This window comes from Pseudorasbora parva, chromosome 12, assembly GCF_024679245.1.
Source record: "Pseudorasbora parva isolate DD20220531a chromosome 12, ASM2467924v1, whole genome shotgun sequence".
NCBI classification, from domain to species: domain Eukaryota; kingdom Metazoa; phylum Chordata; class Actinopteri; order Cypriniformes; family Gobionidae; genus Pseudorasbora; species Pseudorasbora parva.
In genome coordinates, this window is record NC_090183.1 from 37,770,287 (window position 1) to 37,785,579 (window position 15,293).

The following is a 15,293-nucleotide window of genomic DNA, read 5'->3' on the forward strand; positions in this document are numbered from 1 at the left end:
CAAAATGTCTGTGATGAAGTGATTTTCACTTTGGAAAAACTAGGCAAATAAACCACTTAGTTACAGTCAGGTGATTGCATTACAATAATATTCTGTCTATATACTGTGAAGTTTAATTAGTTTGCGTAACTTCAAACTCACTTGACAACTGGAAGGAGTGTGTGTGTTCATGAAGGACTAATAGATGGCCATTGTTTGCAAGGGTTTTGAGTCAGCTGTGGATGACCTGCTTGATATCTTTGTACAGCTGGTGGCTACAAGAGCAGGGGGAGGTTAGACAGAACGGTACAGCTGCAGCAAAAACATCCCAGCATACTTCAGGAGCAACGCAGGGTGGACAGCCCCGGGCCACAGTTCATCAGAACAAAGCCTCTGTATCTCTCTCAGAGCCGAGAGCAGAGGGCAATGTGAGGAGAGACATTTACTTCAAGAGAAAATCTAAATGATATAATATTTTGCACAAAAATATAACGTAATTTCTGTAATATAACTTGAGACAAATTTTGATTTCATACTTTATGGGAACACTTTACAATAAGGTTTAATTTATCATCATTAGTATTAACACGAACTAACCACGAGCGAGACATGGTACTGTATTTGTTAATGTTTGTTGACATTAGTTAATAAAAATCTAGCAGTTCATCATTTGTTCACCGTGCATTAATCTTAACTAATACATATTTTTATTTTAATGTATTAAAAAAATGCTGAAATTAACAAAGATTAATAAATGCTGTAGAAGTGCAGTTTGTTACTAGTTCATGTGAACCATGTAGTTCAAAATGTGTCACGTCCTACCGACTTTATTATAAAATATTTAATATAATTGAATGATTATTCCTCTAAGAAAAGAAAATCTGTACATTTTGAATTTAAATATGAAAATATATTTTGTGAGAATGACAGTGGCTTAGTTTATAGTTGTATAAGTAAAGGATGGTTTGAGGACACAAACTTTATAGGAGTATTAAATGGACCAAATCAAATGCATTTTAAATGGTTTCCTTCTATCAGACCAAGTGCAAACATTAATATGTGCATTATATTTATTTATTAAAGGTGTAGCATAAAAAGCCATCCATCCAGCCAGCCACATGATCTGTTCTTACCTCATTATGTACACAGATGACTGATTGCTTATCTTTAGGGGAGTGGCTCATGTGCTCTTAGTCAGTCTCAAAACATGTTCTTCTGGTTTTAAACTCCATGCATGATTGATGACGAGCTGCTTGTTCTCCTGAGAATAATAACTATGAAGCGATGGAGTGTGTAGCTGTAATGCGAGTGGTTGTTTTTACATGAGAACTTTAATTTAGCTACAGTCCACCTACAGAGACACATTTATAGTAAATCAATTTGATATCTGTAAAAAATAATTAATGTAACATTGCATAAAATGGACGTGTATTACCAGTAATGATACAAATGTCATCTTACTGTTATAATCCATCAAGCTCAGTCAAGCTTGCAACTTCCTTATTGCATCTCAGCAGGTGGCATTTCCTAATGAAGCCATAAGAAAGTTATATTTCCTATTATAAACACTCCAAATCATTCATGCTCAATACATAGAAAAAACCCCAAAGGGCACACATCTTGGTTTTCATTTTTTAATTCAAATGAATTTTTGTAGACAAATTACTAAGAACCAGCTTGAGAAATCCAAACTATATATTATATGCTTTCAAAACAAATCTTTCAAAAATGATAAAAACAAATATCTCTAAAAGGTGAAAAATGTATCAAATGTTTGTACAGTATTTACAAATACATATACAGTTCCCTTCTGAAGAGAAAGAGACGCTCTGTCATGGTTTCCAATCTTTCAGAGTGAGCAAAGTCCATTAAGGTATAAAAGTGCAGTAAATGGTAACTATTGTACCTGGATAATTATTAGTGACCGTATTAAAACAATTATACTCCCATGTAATCATGTTTCAATAATTAGAGCGGTTGCAAACAATTTAACAGGATTAGAAAAGTGACTAAATACTTGGTATTGGCTGATGCAAAGTAGAAAGTTGATATGATTTACTCGTACTTGGCATGTGCAAAAACAGGAATACTTCTTGTGACTTGACCAAATGTTATTTGCACACTAATCAAAAACTGTGCTGCTGGTTGTGAACCAGTACAAAGCCAAAAAAACGACGATGCCTGTAATTGTGAATGCACTTAAACTGAAAGTGATCAGTGAGAAAATACTGAATGAAAAAGTTTTTGTTGCACCATCACATCCCAAGTACTTTTAGTTTATGAACACTGTCAAAAGTTTGTGGAGAAAAAGATGAGATCAGTGTCCAAGTGTGAAAAAGCATTGCTGAATATTTTGGTGAGGGTTTTGTACGAGAGGAAAATCTGGTTTCAATCCTTCATGAAAATGTTAGCTTGTGCCTGATGAAACAATGTTGCAGTATCCTTCAATGTCACGGAGCGTATTGAGGGTTAGACAATGTACCTAGTTCATTCTGCCCACAACATCAATAGTTTCACCCAAAGTTTCCACAGCAGCTGTCTTGTAGGCAAAGTGCTATCCCATAGTTTGTTCACGAAGAGAATGCATTGTCCTCTCTCAAGTCGTCTAGCAGGATCAACTTTGCACGCATGTTTTAAGGCTCTTGTCCGGCAGCATTCCTAACTTTGGAATTCATTGCCCTTAATAAGCAACTGGGATGAGAACAAGGCACATGAGAGTGAACAGGAAACAGTTTCTCTCACTCTCTACACTATGGTTCCAGGTTTTGAGTCCTCATGCCAATACAACTGCTGGTCTTCAGAGTCAAAACTACTGTCCATTGGGCTGCTCATGTGGGAATCGTGGTGGTTCACGTCTATATAGGACCTGCAAATAGAAAAGAGAGTAAAAATTGTAATAATCTACAGGAAATATGGACAATGACTTACAAATACACTTATTTATTGAATATTTTAAACCCCAGTGGAACATACACTGCCCGGGGAAAAAAGTCGGTTTGGATTTAAATAGGAAATGCTTAAGAGTCCATGATTGGATCATTATTGCAGTGATTATTATGTTTCTAGCTTGTTAAATGTTTTGTGTAGCTTCATTTCTTAAACCACCATGCATATTCCAGGATGACAATGTCAAGATTCATTAGGCTCAAATTGTGAAAGAATGGTTGGGAGGGAGCATGAAGAATCATTTTCACACATGAATTGGCAAACCTTAGAATGCACCTCATGATGGGAAAAAAACAAAAACATCACAACATTTATTTCCATCAAGAGGTGCATCAGTTTTTTGGTCCAATCACAGACCTAAGCATTTGCCTATTTAAATCCAAACAGCTATTTGTTTTTTTTTACCTGTGCAGTGTAGTATAAACACAACACCAGATGTACTAAAAACCAGAGTCACGGTCAATGGTTTTGCAGGAACAACAATGTTACTAAAATAACTCCTTGTGTAGCTGGTTTTGTAGCATTGTGCACAAAGGGGTTTAGTATATCTGGTCAAGAAACTGGCCTAGTTTCCATATCGATGATTGTTTTTGATTAATCCATGTCAACGTGTAAATTAGATTGAGTGAGACACAACATCACTGAACAGTGTTAAACACACACACACCTGAAGCAGACCGTACAAAAGCACACATACACTTGTCATAACTTGCACAGAGCAATCAAAAACATGAAGTGCAGGGTCACATGCTTCCCTTAAAATGACACCTCACCCTTTTTCAGAAGCAAACACACAACCATCCCATCACCAGTGAGTAAGCAATAGAAAGTGCTGTGGAAAAGATGGTAAGTGCAGTCTGGTTAACCCCTGAGTGATTCGCCATGTAGTTAGAGAGTCCTTCATATCTCACCACTGTTTACATGCTGTCTGTGTCACTAGCAATCAGTGTAAAAGTATTCCGGGTCATAACCACTGGCAACAGCACCAGGCACCTCTAAAGGCACCGGCAATGGGCTTCTCCTGCCCGGAGTCATCCACCCGTACTCGGGTGGGTATCTGTCCATAAGAGGGTCAGGAGGCGGAGCCAGCAGATGGGTGTCAGGGCTGGTTTGGGAGGAAGGGTAAGCAGCGGTCAGTCAGATCAAATGGATAAGTGTTTGTGTGTGCTCATTACACACAGCCAGAGAGAGACAACTAGATGTACGTTGATGATTAAAGGGAAAGTTCACCCCCCCAAAAAAAAATTCTGCCAATTTACTTTATTTTGTAAAGTGTCTTTAGTAATAATGGACTGAGGCAGAGCCAGTGCTGCATTACCACGTTACATTTATTAGTTATGTATGTGTATTTTTATGCCTTTAAACATTTGGTTTTTATGTAAAATGTATGCAAACTAGATAAAATGATTGGCTAATTTTCCAGCAAAAATCCCCTAAAGATAAGCAATCAGCATTAATTAACATTTGATATATTACATTTGTTTTAAAAAATAAATGTTAAATATACAGCTCCATTTATTTGACCAAAATACAATAAAAACAGTAATATTGTGAAATATTACAAATTATATTAATATTACAAATGTTTTCTACTTAAATATATTATATAATTCATTAATATGATGGCAAAAAACAAAATTAAAAAGTCAGCATCATTACTCGTCTTGTCACATGATCTTTCAGAATTCATTCTGATACGCTGATTTGGGGCTTGTACTATTGCAGAAAAGCTATTATTATTATTATTATTATTATTATTATTATCATCATCATCATTTCAATTTGTTTCAATATAGAATATTGAAATAAATAACAGCATTTATTATTTCAAAGAGAAATCTTTTGTAAAATACGGTTTTGATCAATTGATTGAGTCCTTGATTAATAAAAGCATTTCTTTTAAATAAAATCTCCAAATATTTGAATAGTACTATATGTGAAACTTAAATGTATAAAAAACTTAATGATGCAGCTTGTAAAGAATCCAATGACTTTAAAAGAAACGAAATATAATGCACAATTCCTATGGATACAAGTAGAAGCACTCTGTTCATTCTATTTGCGTATTTATTGAAGAAAGAAACTTGTACAGGTTTGGAAGGACATGGGAGTTGTAAACAAGTGTGAACTACTCCTCAAAAAGCTGCCTGGAGGAAACACAAGCACATTTAAAAGAAAGCCATGCAGTCCTACTTTTACAACACACAACAAGCCAGACATCCCGAGACGCTGACTAAACATCAAATCACGCTGAGTACAGACAGAGCAACCCCACACAGCTGGCGCTTTTACTTACTATCAAGGGCTACACTTAGCAAATGAAGCTTTATTAACCCTTGCATGTCTTGCACCACCAGACTGAGGCGGGGACAAACCCATCTGCTTCATCTGATAGCAAGAGGAGGATGGAGGAAGAGGAGGAGGAGGGAGTGAGGAAGAACAAGCTTGGGAGAAATGAGGAGGATAGTAGTGAGGGCTGGCAGAGTAGTGCCAAGCACGTTTAGGGTGCGAGCTGGAGTCGTGTCTGTGAGGGAAAGAACGGGTTATAGGGAGAACAAAGCGTGAGAGCAGATACTGCACCAGAGCGCCTGCAGAATATAACCAGATTGTGTCAGGCAAGTAGGTAACTTGAACATACCCTAATCAACATAAAAAATAAATTTAAAAAAACCTAGCATTTTTGAGCACTAGCACTGGCCATGTCAAAAGAGCCCACTATAATCTTGGGACCCTCGTTCAAAATGAGTCTTGAGATATTTTTTTTCCTTTTTATTGTGCAGCGCTATAGAATCACCAAGCGATGAGTTTTTTTGGCATGTCATTGTGATGGTGGTATTTAACTCTGGTTAAGACGGTTCAGATAAAGGCTAATGAGCTAATCAGTGAAGGACAATGGTGCAGAGAAGAGTCATACCTGCTGTGTAACGGGTGGCTCTGATGGACAGTGTTATAGCCGTAGGACTGATGATGGTGTGCGAGAGGCATATCATACTCTGACATTGCCGTGACTGGTCGACCGTGCCAGTTTCCCGAACTAACTGCGATTAGATGAAGATGAAAGGAAATTAATGAAGGAGAACCTCATGTAGATTACATTACTGTTCAAGAGAGAAGAAAATGATTCTGCATTCAAGACAACCAAAACACAAAAGGTTTTAGACTAGCTAGGCTGATTAAATAGCCGATATGTGACTGATATGTCTACTTGGCAGAGTTTAAAATCTACCAGTAGCATTTTTTGCAATAAATAGTAAACATTTTCCATTTTTTTATATTTTATTTTATGCAAATATTATGTAAAACACATGCCCATTTAATTTCAGCAATTTTGTGTACCTATTCTTTGCCATCAACAATTTAATAATTGCATGTTTACTAAATATTACCATGATATAAATATTTAAAGGGGTGGTTCCGTGTTTTTTTCTAGGCTTGTTTGTGTTTATGTGGCGCATGTCTTAATACTTTTTTTTTTTTTTAAATGGTGTATTTTCTTATATTTGACCTTTATGCCACACCGCTGTCTCCAATGTTCTTTGAACGGCTCGTTATCTTCCTGCTTCTATGAAGCCCATCCCTCCGAAAAACTGAGGGACTTAGATTGGTTAGATGGCCAAATGTAGTTTCATGTATTTCTACTGGCTGAAGTGCCAAGAACAGGTTGTCCGCCACACCCCTTACCATTACGGGCATAAGTCACATCTGTGGTGACTAGCAAGGGTTTATGATGTCACCAACCCAGGAAACTGGCATGACTTTAAAAGACAATATCTCAATATCGTTTTCATTTAACTTTCAGCGCTGTAACTTTGCAGATACTGTTTATGCTCGAGCAGCTACATTACACACTAACTAAAGTTAAAAAAGTGAAATCACATGCAACCACCCCTTTAAAATATAAATTTGAGGTATAATAATTTATAATTATTTTGATTTAAATAAAATCATTCTGGTCTAATTAGTAAGAGAATATTATTGTTTTGAATCACATTACTGACAAATTGTGCTTAATTGCCGTCACAATGCAAAAACCACCTTAATGGTCCTAAAATTGGCTTCTTTTGCCTTATGCATAATTCTTTACATTTTGGTGTGAAATGTCTTCGTTAAATTCGGAAACATGAGGAAACTCTAACATGAGGAAACAGGATGTAGTGTTTTTATGCAATACTTCTTACCTGACGAGTAGGACGCTGTACTGTCACTGCGTACATAACTTGATGACAGGGTCCTGTAGCCTAGGTTTTGCTGTGGCCCCCTGTAGGTATCATACCCTGGTTGTTTGTGCTGTCGGTTGTACCATCCACGCAAGTGTTCCACCACTTCAGCCTTCTGCATGTTTCTGCCAAAAGTCTCATTCCTGGATGGAGGACGGTTCCTTGGTGGCCTTAACGTGGCATAAAGGTTATGAGCCAAACCGTCGATCTCATCGTGGACGTAGTTCCCATGAGGGTCATGTCTAGGGTAGGAGGGGTTAACATTATAGTGTCCCTCCATCTCAGTCTCATACACATACGGTCCATTTGGGTACACTTCAGGTTCGATGTACCGCGGATATCCAGTGACGTAGTAGGCTGTGGTCATTGGTTGTTGCAGAGGCTGGGATGTATAACCACGGGTGTCATTCTGTGCTAGGTTGGGCATGCTTCCTGTGTTGGCGTATATGTTGCCTTGTCTCCGCCGATGCCGGTTTTTGGCACGAGAATGGCAGCCGGGTGCAGGGTACTCCACACTGGACTGGCTGGTGTAGGAGGAGCCATCGTCAAGTATTTCAGTGCTGTTGCTACGACGAGGAGGAGAGATGGTGAAGATAGGCTCAGATGGTTCGCTTTCTGTAAGGAACTGTGACTGAGATTCCAGACTGCCACTGCGCTGCCGATAATGAGTGCTTTATGCAGGAAGAAGCAAAATCATTCATGAGAACATTATCGAAATCATAACTAAAAATAACTTTAAAAGACTCTGCATTTCCCCTTACCTCTAGCTTGCTTCCTAATCAAGTTGTCTAATAAATCTGGTATTGTATGTTACAAATATTGTTGGGCACTTTGGCAAACAGCTTTTTTTCCCTCTTTTTTGTAAATGTCAGCTAAATGCATAAATGTAAAAAATCATTTTACTTTAAAGCACAAATGAAAATATTTTCAAGAAACCAGAGAAAGACTTCTGTATCTCAATTTAAAATCCATTCCTCTTAAACTTAAAAGATCCCAAGAAAAATAAAGGAATCGTAAAAATAATCAATTGAGTGTTCTAATCCAAATCCAAGAGGATGAGAATAATAGTATTTCATGAAACTATGTATAATGTTGAATATAATGCATATTAATGTAATGAGATAGTATCGTCATCATTTACTTACCCTCATGTTGTTCCAAACCTGAATGAGTTTCTTTTTTCTGTTGAACACAAAAGAAGATATTTTGAAGAATGCTGGTAATCAGACAGTTGACGGCACCCATTGAAGTCAATGGGTGCCGTCAACCGTCTGGTTACCAACATACTTAAAGATATCTTCTTTTGTGTTCAACATAAGAGAGAAACTCATTGTTTGATCATTTTTGGCTGAGCTATCCCTTTAATAATACCTAATAATGTTTCACACTGGTTTTTGGCTATTTTTCTTCACCAACACTTACAAAAAGCCATATCTAAGCAATTACGTATTTAAGAAAAGACCAAAACAAAAAAAATTCACAACTTTAACACATCTACACATTTCTATTACGTTTCTAATTTTGCCTGGAAATCCCTGACATTAACAGATTAAGGAACAAAGACAGTGTTCCTACGATCATTGAAAGTCTTTATTCCTTAACAATTGTCATTCAGGGCCCAGGCTAGTGGGCGGGTGATAAAGAAGGATTGATTGTGTACTGTACCTGAGCTGGATGCTGCTGTAGGCGTTGCGGGGAAGTTGAGGGGTGGGGGGCATGCTACGCGAATCTGATGGTTGTCGTGAGGGTTGACGGTAGGGGCTGCTGTGTGTTGATAAGGCGTCTCCGTGTATATAGGCCACAGGTTCTTGGACTTCACTATAATTTAATCTAGAACACAGATAAGAATAATATTTGACCAAACTTCCTTCATGGGTGGAGTTCTCACTGCATACAAAGCCTCCAAGGAAGTACATAAAAACTTTTCACAGCACACCACCCTTGTACCTAGTTAGATCTAATACAAAAGCTCATTTGTTTTTAAGAAACATATGATTAAATGACAAACGGCTGAATTACATCTCATTTTACAGGCAGATTTCAGCTGTCTAGACTCATTGAACTTCCACCTCACTAGCTCACTCTATTAATGCCCGTTGTCCTTGTTAGATTTTCCAGAGCAGCTTTCCTGTGTGCCTATGGCCCTTCCGCCCCCACTTTGCGATTATTGCTGGAGTTTTTGCAGTCAAGCAGTGACATGCTTATTCCTGGGGCACTATTTTTAACACTGTGAGTGTTTGGGCTGATAAGAGGAGACTGTGAAGGAAGAAGTCGAGGCAAGGGAAGACTGGAATGCAGAGCTGATTCCTTGATCACAGGTCTCTACTAGCTCAACGGGCACAAAAGCAAACACCAGATAGAGGCAGGGAAAGGTATGAAGTGCTCAAGCTTAATTCTGTAGAGCTGTGGTTGGCGGATCTCTCACCTGCTGCAGTTCTGGTAGTCGTCATTGCCATGATCTATGTTATCTGAATGGTATGATGGCGCAAAGGAGTTTGACGAGTTGGGACGTGGAGAACACTGTACTGAACGTGAACGTTGTCTCTGTGATGGCTCATCTAAGACAAAACAAGTTAACAAGATTAAGTGAGTAGCCACCGAGTCTAGTATATATACTATACACTACTGTTCAAAGCTTGGGGTCAATAAGGTAATTTCAAAAGAAAACATTACTTTTATTCAGTTCTACTGACCAAGTGTGAAAGTAAAGACATTTATAATAATACAAAATATATATTTTTCACAGAAATCCTGTTCAAAGTATACAGGAAAAAAAACTAAATCACAGTTTACACAAAAATATTAAGCAGCACATCTGATTTAACATTGATAACAACAAGAAATATAACTTGAGCACCAAATTACGATGTTGATTAAGTGAACTTAATGATTGTAATGACTGCTGAAAATTTTGCTATTTGCCATGCAGCCTTGGTTAGTATAATAAGAGACTTCTTAAAAACAAAACAAAAACAACTCCAACATTTTAAACAATATTTATTCAACATCAACAGTACTCACCATCTTCCAAATTCAGGCAGTCAGAAAGGCTGTCAAGGTTCACATCATCTGCAAAAACAATTGGAGATTATAGTTCTGTCAGTAATATTTCATTGCTACCATGATCTATTACAACTACTAACCTAAAACATTAGCTCATCACAGACAAAGCATAAAACCATGACTGTCAACAAAGCGCATAGTTTGCATAAGCTGTATAAGCATGCATGTTTTCAATAGCCACTTACATTGACACTTAGTCTTTACTAGTAAAATAATGGTAACAGATCAACAGGACCTTTTCAAAAATACCAGTAAATTACCAGAAAGAGTAGTTGTAACATTACCAGTAAATTACTCGTAACGTCTTTTTGCGTATTGTCATGTGGTTTAATGAAGAAAGCGGCGCAAAGACGACTGACGTCACATAATTTACCGGTATTTTGGGTGAACGGTCTCTTACCAGTAAAAAGCCAGAACGCTGTTACTTGTGTGAACAGCAATTTTTTTTATTATTATTTATTACCGGTTTTACCCCACCCCCACACAAACAATTTACAGTGATTGCTGTGTGAAAGGGGCTAATGTCCCACATATTTTGACCAGTTCACTTCATCATGAGTAAACATTAAAACAGATATGTACCAGCAATGATGACAGAAGCTCTTTGTGTGGGCTCCTGGCCAATCTTCACTCGGTAATGATTAATCTCATTTTCAATTGCCTGAAGTTTTCTGGTAGCATCCATAAGATTTCTCTTGCGTTTCTTCTTCACGGTCTTACAGAGCTCATTTTCATAGGCAAGTTTTTTCGCTGCTTCCACAATCTTCTTCTGGAGTGCAAAGCAGCTCTCCAGGTTTCTTAAACGAGGGTCCTGAAAGGGGGATTTGAATTAGTATAGATATACAGAAAATATGATCAGTTCTTGCAGTATTTCTGAGGAGAATGAATGAGACAACCTACCGCATCATACGGGAAAAGATCATCCAATTTGAAAGTAGTTCCCATGCGCCTTCGAACAGTGGGGGGCTTCTCTCCTGATGCCAAAGGATACTCTTTAGGTAACACACCGGTCAGCTCCTAGTTAAATAAAAATAAAAGGCAAAGGCAATTTTAAAATAGGCCTGTATAAATTCACAAACTTAAAAGACTACATGGAAATATGACAAGCTACTAACAGCTTCCCGGAGGCAGATTTTCTTCAGCTCTTCTTCCTTTAGTGCCAGAATTTCCTTTAAGCTCTCCTGTTTGTTCTTAAGTTCTGCAATCTTCTCTTTCTTCTGTTCCTCATTCACATCATTGTCTGCAGAATCTAAAAATGAAAACAAAGGCATGCTCAATCATGGTATCAGTACGGACGACAAAGTTTATTAGGCTGTTATGAGTGAAAGATGGTCTTACTGGAAGAGACCAAACTTCCATTGCTGGCCATGATGAGCTTGTCTTTACTCTCCATGCTGACCAGCTTACTGTTCCTTGGAGCTCCAGTCTCTGAGAGATCCATGGCAATATCACCCAAACTTCTTGCTGTAGTTATTTTAGCCTTTAGGTAAAAAAACAAAAAAACATTATTGCATCATCTCAATTACTTTTGCATGATATCAGCGCAGTGAAAAAAGCAATGATTTGTGCATTTATGAGTATTAAAATGCGCTAATGCATACTCACTTTACTCTGTTTGCGGTCCAGGTAGAACTGGTGTTGGCTGATTGCCATTATCCAGATGGTTTTGATCAAAGAGTGGCTGGCATACCACGTGTGGATGACCTGACCAGACTGACCAAATGTGCGTCTAGAAGCTGTTCTTCTATGGATTAACACATTGAAGTCAACCATAATATATCCCCATCCTATTTTGTATCAATTACAATGTTGGTTTCTGTAACAGATATTCTTTCATGGCATTCAAAGATGTGGACATAATTCCCCCAAAATATTATATGCTTAAAAAGGTCAAACTAAATAGTTCTAAAATGTATAAAACCAATTAAATTGTTTGTTACTACATAAAGTGGGTTTTAGTTTATCTTAAGGTTGCCTTATTGATAATAAAACAGGTTGGTGAAACTATGGTAACAATGTACTGTGGTGATATCATCTTTGTTTACAGAGCAACCCCAGCCCGTATTACTACTACAGCGTAAAGTGCCCGATTGCTTCACAGCTGCAGTTCAGCGTTGGAAACTCATCAGCTACGTCAAAAGGCTTTGCATCACTAACATTTACTTAGTATATTCAAAGGCCGTGAACCTACAGTTTGAAAGTGCAAAAGTAATGCATTTTACAGTAAGAACAAATCAAACTGTGCTCATTGAGTGCTTCCGACTGTCGCATTCAGGTTTATGTCATGTAAAAATATATTAAGGCTTGACCTAGAGTAGATTTGTCTAATTCTCTCACCTTTGAGGGTCGTTGACCTCCACAGCAAACTTTTTCTCACGGAAATACAAGTTCTCGAGTTGTTTCCACAGAAAGAGCTACAGAGGAAAAGGAAATGAGATTTAGACAGTGACTATATAAAGGAACACTGTTTGGGCAAAATTTCTCAAAAACATTTTCTCAAAAAAAAAAAAAAAAAAAATCTAGAAATAGTATTTATTTTCGTTGAGCATTCATTTGTATGATATGCATATTTCTTTGTGAGATTCAACAATAACTTTTACATCCTTGTATTCAGCTAATTGTTTTTTGTTGCTCTTTCTGTCAAATTAGGATTTTTTTTCCGGTGACACACAAAACCAAAAATACATTATTAATTCCCTCCCAGAAAAACACTATACCTTGAATTTTCTCACTAAAACATCACTAAAACCATATGGATGATATACTTAGCTGGAAGCACGAGACAATTGATTCAGGAATAAAACCAATACAATCTAAGCACGACAGAAGCAAAGCGTCCACTGAGCTCGCAACTCAATTTTGCCCTAAAGGGAGAGCACTGAAAAACAGGTCTGCGGTAAAAACACGGCTAAAACATCTGCCATTCATGAAAAAGGTCCTTTTTTCTAGAGCTCCCTCATATCTTTTCCCAGCTTAGGGCAGAGAAAGTACAATATCCAACTACTATCAGCATGCGGGGGTGAGGATTTACCAGGAATGTTAATAAATGCTCCCTACCAGGTACTGCTCCAATGCACCTCTGAGTATTATGCATAGGAACAATATGATACGTGCATGATTCGACTGCTAAGAGCATATTAAAACCTAACATTTCAGACTGTCATGTTTAATAACAACAAAATAACTAATGACAACTTGTTCTAACTTCAAAGATCTTAAAATGGACCTTACCAGATCAGTTAGTAAGCCAGTAAAATCCCTTGATAGTTAGACAGGTTCAGTTTAGTCCTGATCTAAAGTTTCCCACAGGGTTGTGGCTTCCTTGAACAATACTCTCTTGTCTGCTTTCAAAGAGGCCAAAAGGTGTTGTAAGAGTTTCAGGCGAATAAGCCCCGCCTCTTCCCTCCTTCTTTCTGTGACATCACTAGCACCTTACTTTGCTCGTACCCACCTTGAGATAGACTTCTCTTCCAAATACTTGTTCCTCTCTCAGTTTCCGTCTGACAACTATGCCATCATCTCTATGAAACTCTCGAACTTACATGTAATTAAGCCTTCACAACTTCATTCTTTCTTCACAGTCACCTCCCTCTTACTCTGATACTCCCTTCCTGTCCTTTTCAAACCAGAAAAACAGGTTACGCTCTGAAATACACACACACATAGAATGGCATTCCTCCCGTTTCATTTTGGGAGGGGATTTAGAGCATTGATCATAATGTATACCCTTCAATAGCTATTCATTAACCCGTGTTCCTTTTCCTGGTGTGTCTCATTTTTACAGTCTGAATCTTAAACCATCACCCGTTGGTTTGGATGCTCGCTCCCTTACGCTTCCCAAGGCAAATATGCGAGGAATCTACTACTTTCTTGTAATCATTAATGGCTGGCCATGGCACTCTTCACCTCCTGGTGAAACCAGCATGCCTCTCTCAGAGTGACTAAATAGCTAAAGCGACAGCAACAGGGAATGTCTCACTATCTGACAACATGAAAGTTCCCTGACCTTTCTCTTACAAAACATTTCTCGGACTAAAAATATACTTTATATGTCGATGTCAAAAGGTGGTACTGATTAACTAAAATAAACTGTATAAACACACGACTGATCCCCCCCAAAAAATGTTTTTAAAATCATGCTGTTTTTATTAACATGTGATAACACATTATAATGTGTTTCTTGTAACACCGAAATACTAAGTGCAAAATCAGCTAATTTAAAACCAGGGCTGGGTAAGAGAAAACTATTGTTAACAATACATTAACAGCAGTCATTTAGAATGACTGCATTGAGTGAGACAAGCTATTTCAGCATAATTCTTTTAGCCAATTAAATAAGAGATAACGAGATAAAGTCTAAGGGGAAATTGAGAGAGAGAGTGCAAATGGAAAGACAATGGGAACAATCCTCAGTACCTCAGACTGTCTGTGACTGATAAAGCGGGCACATCTAGGAAGATTGCAGAAGTTAACTAAAATAAAATGTAATTACATTAAATGAACTAAAATTTAGATAAAGATAATTATAAACAAATACAAAGCAAATGAAAACATAAAAATGGAAATAAAATAAAAAAAATTCAGGATGGCAACTGTTAACTTGCAGACCCAAACCCTACAGGTGATGTATTTTTAAAGTATTACTGATCCTGATGTAAATGTAACACGTGATACCAATTAGCGTTTAGCACCAGTAACGATATTGTGGATTTCAAATTGGCATTACAAGCATTTAAAAAGACTTGTGCATCTGGATGTGTAAAGTATTATTTTATAATCATACACACCTTGAACTATTTCATGTAACTGGGATAATGATACAGTGCAGAAATATGTTTTGAATATTGACACACCCTCAAGATGCGTCACATCCTCAAGCAAAGCTGTATTCACACAGAAGTCCTTTTTTGGAGTGGTGAATACAGTTATATTCACACATAGATGCATTATGAGAGTGAGACAGCATTCTACAACCAAAATGTTACAATTTTCAGGACTACGATTTTTTGTAAAAACCATTAGCAAATACAGTTGTCAATCTCAAATGTCAACCTTGCCACGAAACATCAAAATTGAGCACAGATTTAT

The 15,293-nt window shown here is 37.5% G+C and overlaps 1 protein-coding gene across 6 annotated transcripts in view; it reads right to left on the reverse strand.

Moving 5' to 3' along the window:
• Window positions 1-1,599: 1,599 nt before the first annotated feature.
• Window positions 1,600-15,293, reverse strand: part of frmd4ba (FERM domain containing 4Ba) — a 78,056-nt gene continuing 64,362 nt past the window's right edge. For 2 of the 6 annotated variants that reach the window (XM_067460187.1, XM_067460182.1), the window contains exons 12-24: window positions 12,543-12,619; window positions 11,811-11,949; window positions 11,544-11,685; window positions 11,321-11,454; window positions 11,106-11,222; window positions 10,788-11,016; window positions 10,164-10,211; window positions 9,568-9,700; window positions 8,808-8,972; window positions 7,104-7,813; window positions 5,840-5,963; window positions 5,222-5,449; window positions 1,600-2,845 (exon numbers count right to left, since the gene is read on the reverse strand). In XM_067460187.1, the coding sequence (XP_067316288.1) occupies window positions 5,224-5,449; window positions 5,840-5,963; window positions 7,104-7,813; window positions 8,808-8,972; window positions 9,568-9,700; window positions 10,164-10,211; window positions 10,788-11,016; window positions 11,106-11,222; window positions 11,321-11,454; window positions 11,544-11,685; window positions 11,811-11,949; window positions 12,543-12,619 (2,244 nt within the window). In that variant the 3' untranslated portion in view covers window positions 1,600-2,845; window positions 5,222-5,223. Of the gene's footprint in view, window positions 2,846-3,836; window positions 4,031-5,221; window positions 5,450-5,839; window positions 5,964-7,103; window positions 7,814-8,807; window positions 8,973-9,567; window positions 9,701-10,163; window positions 10,212-10,787; window positions 11,017-11,105; window positions 11,223-11,320; window positions 11,455-11,543; window positions 11,686-11,810; window positions 11,950-12,542; window positions 12,620-15,293 lie in introns of all 6 variants that reach the window. The other 4 variants (XM_067460183.1, XM_067460184.1, XM_067460185.1 and 1 more) reach the window with 4 other exon arrangements.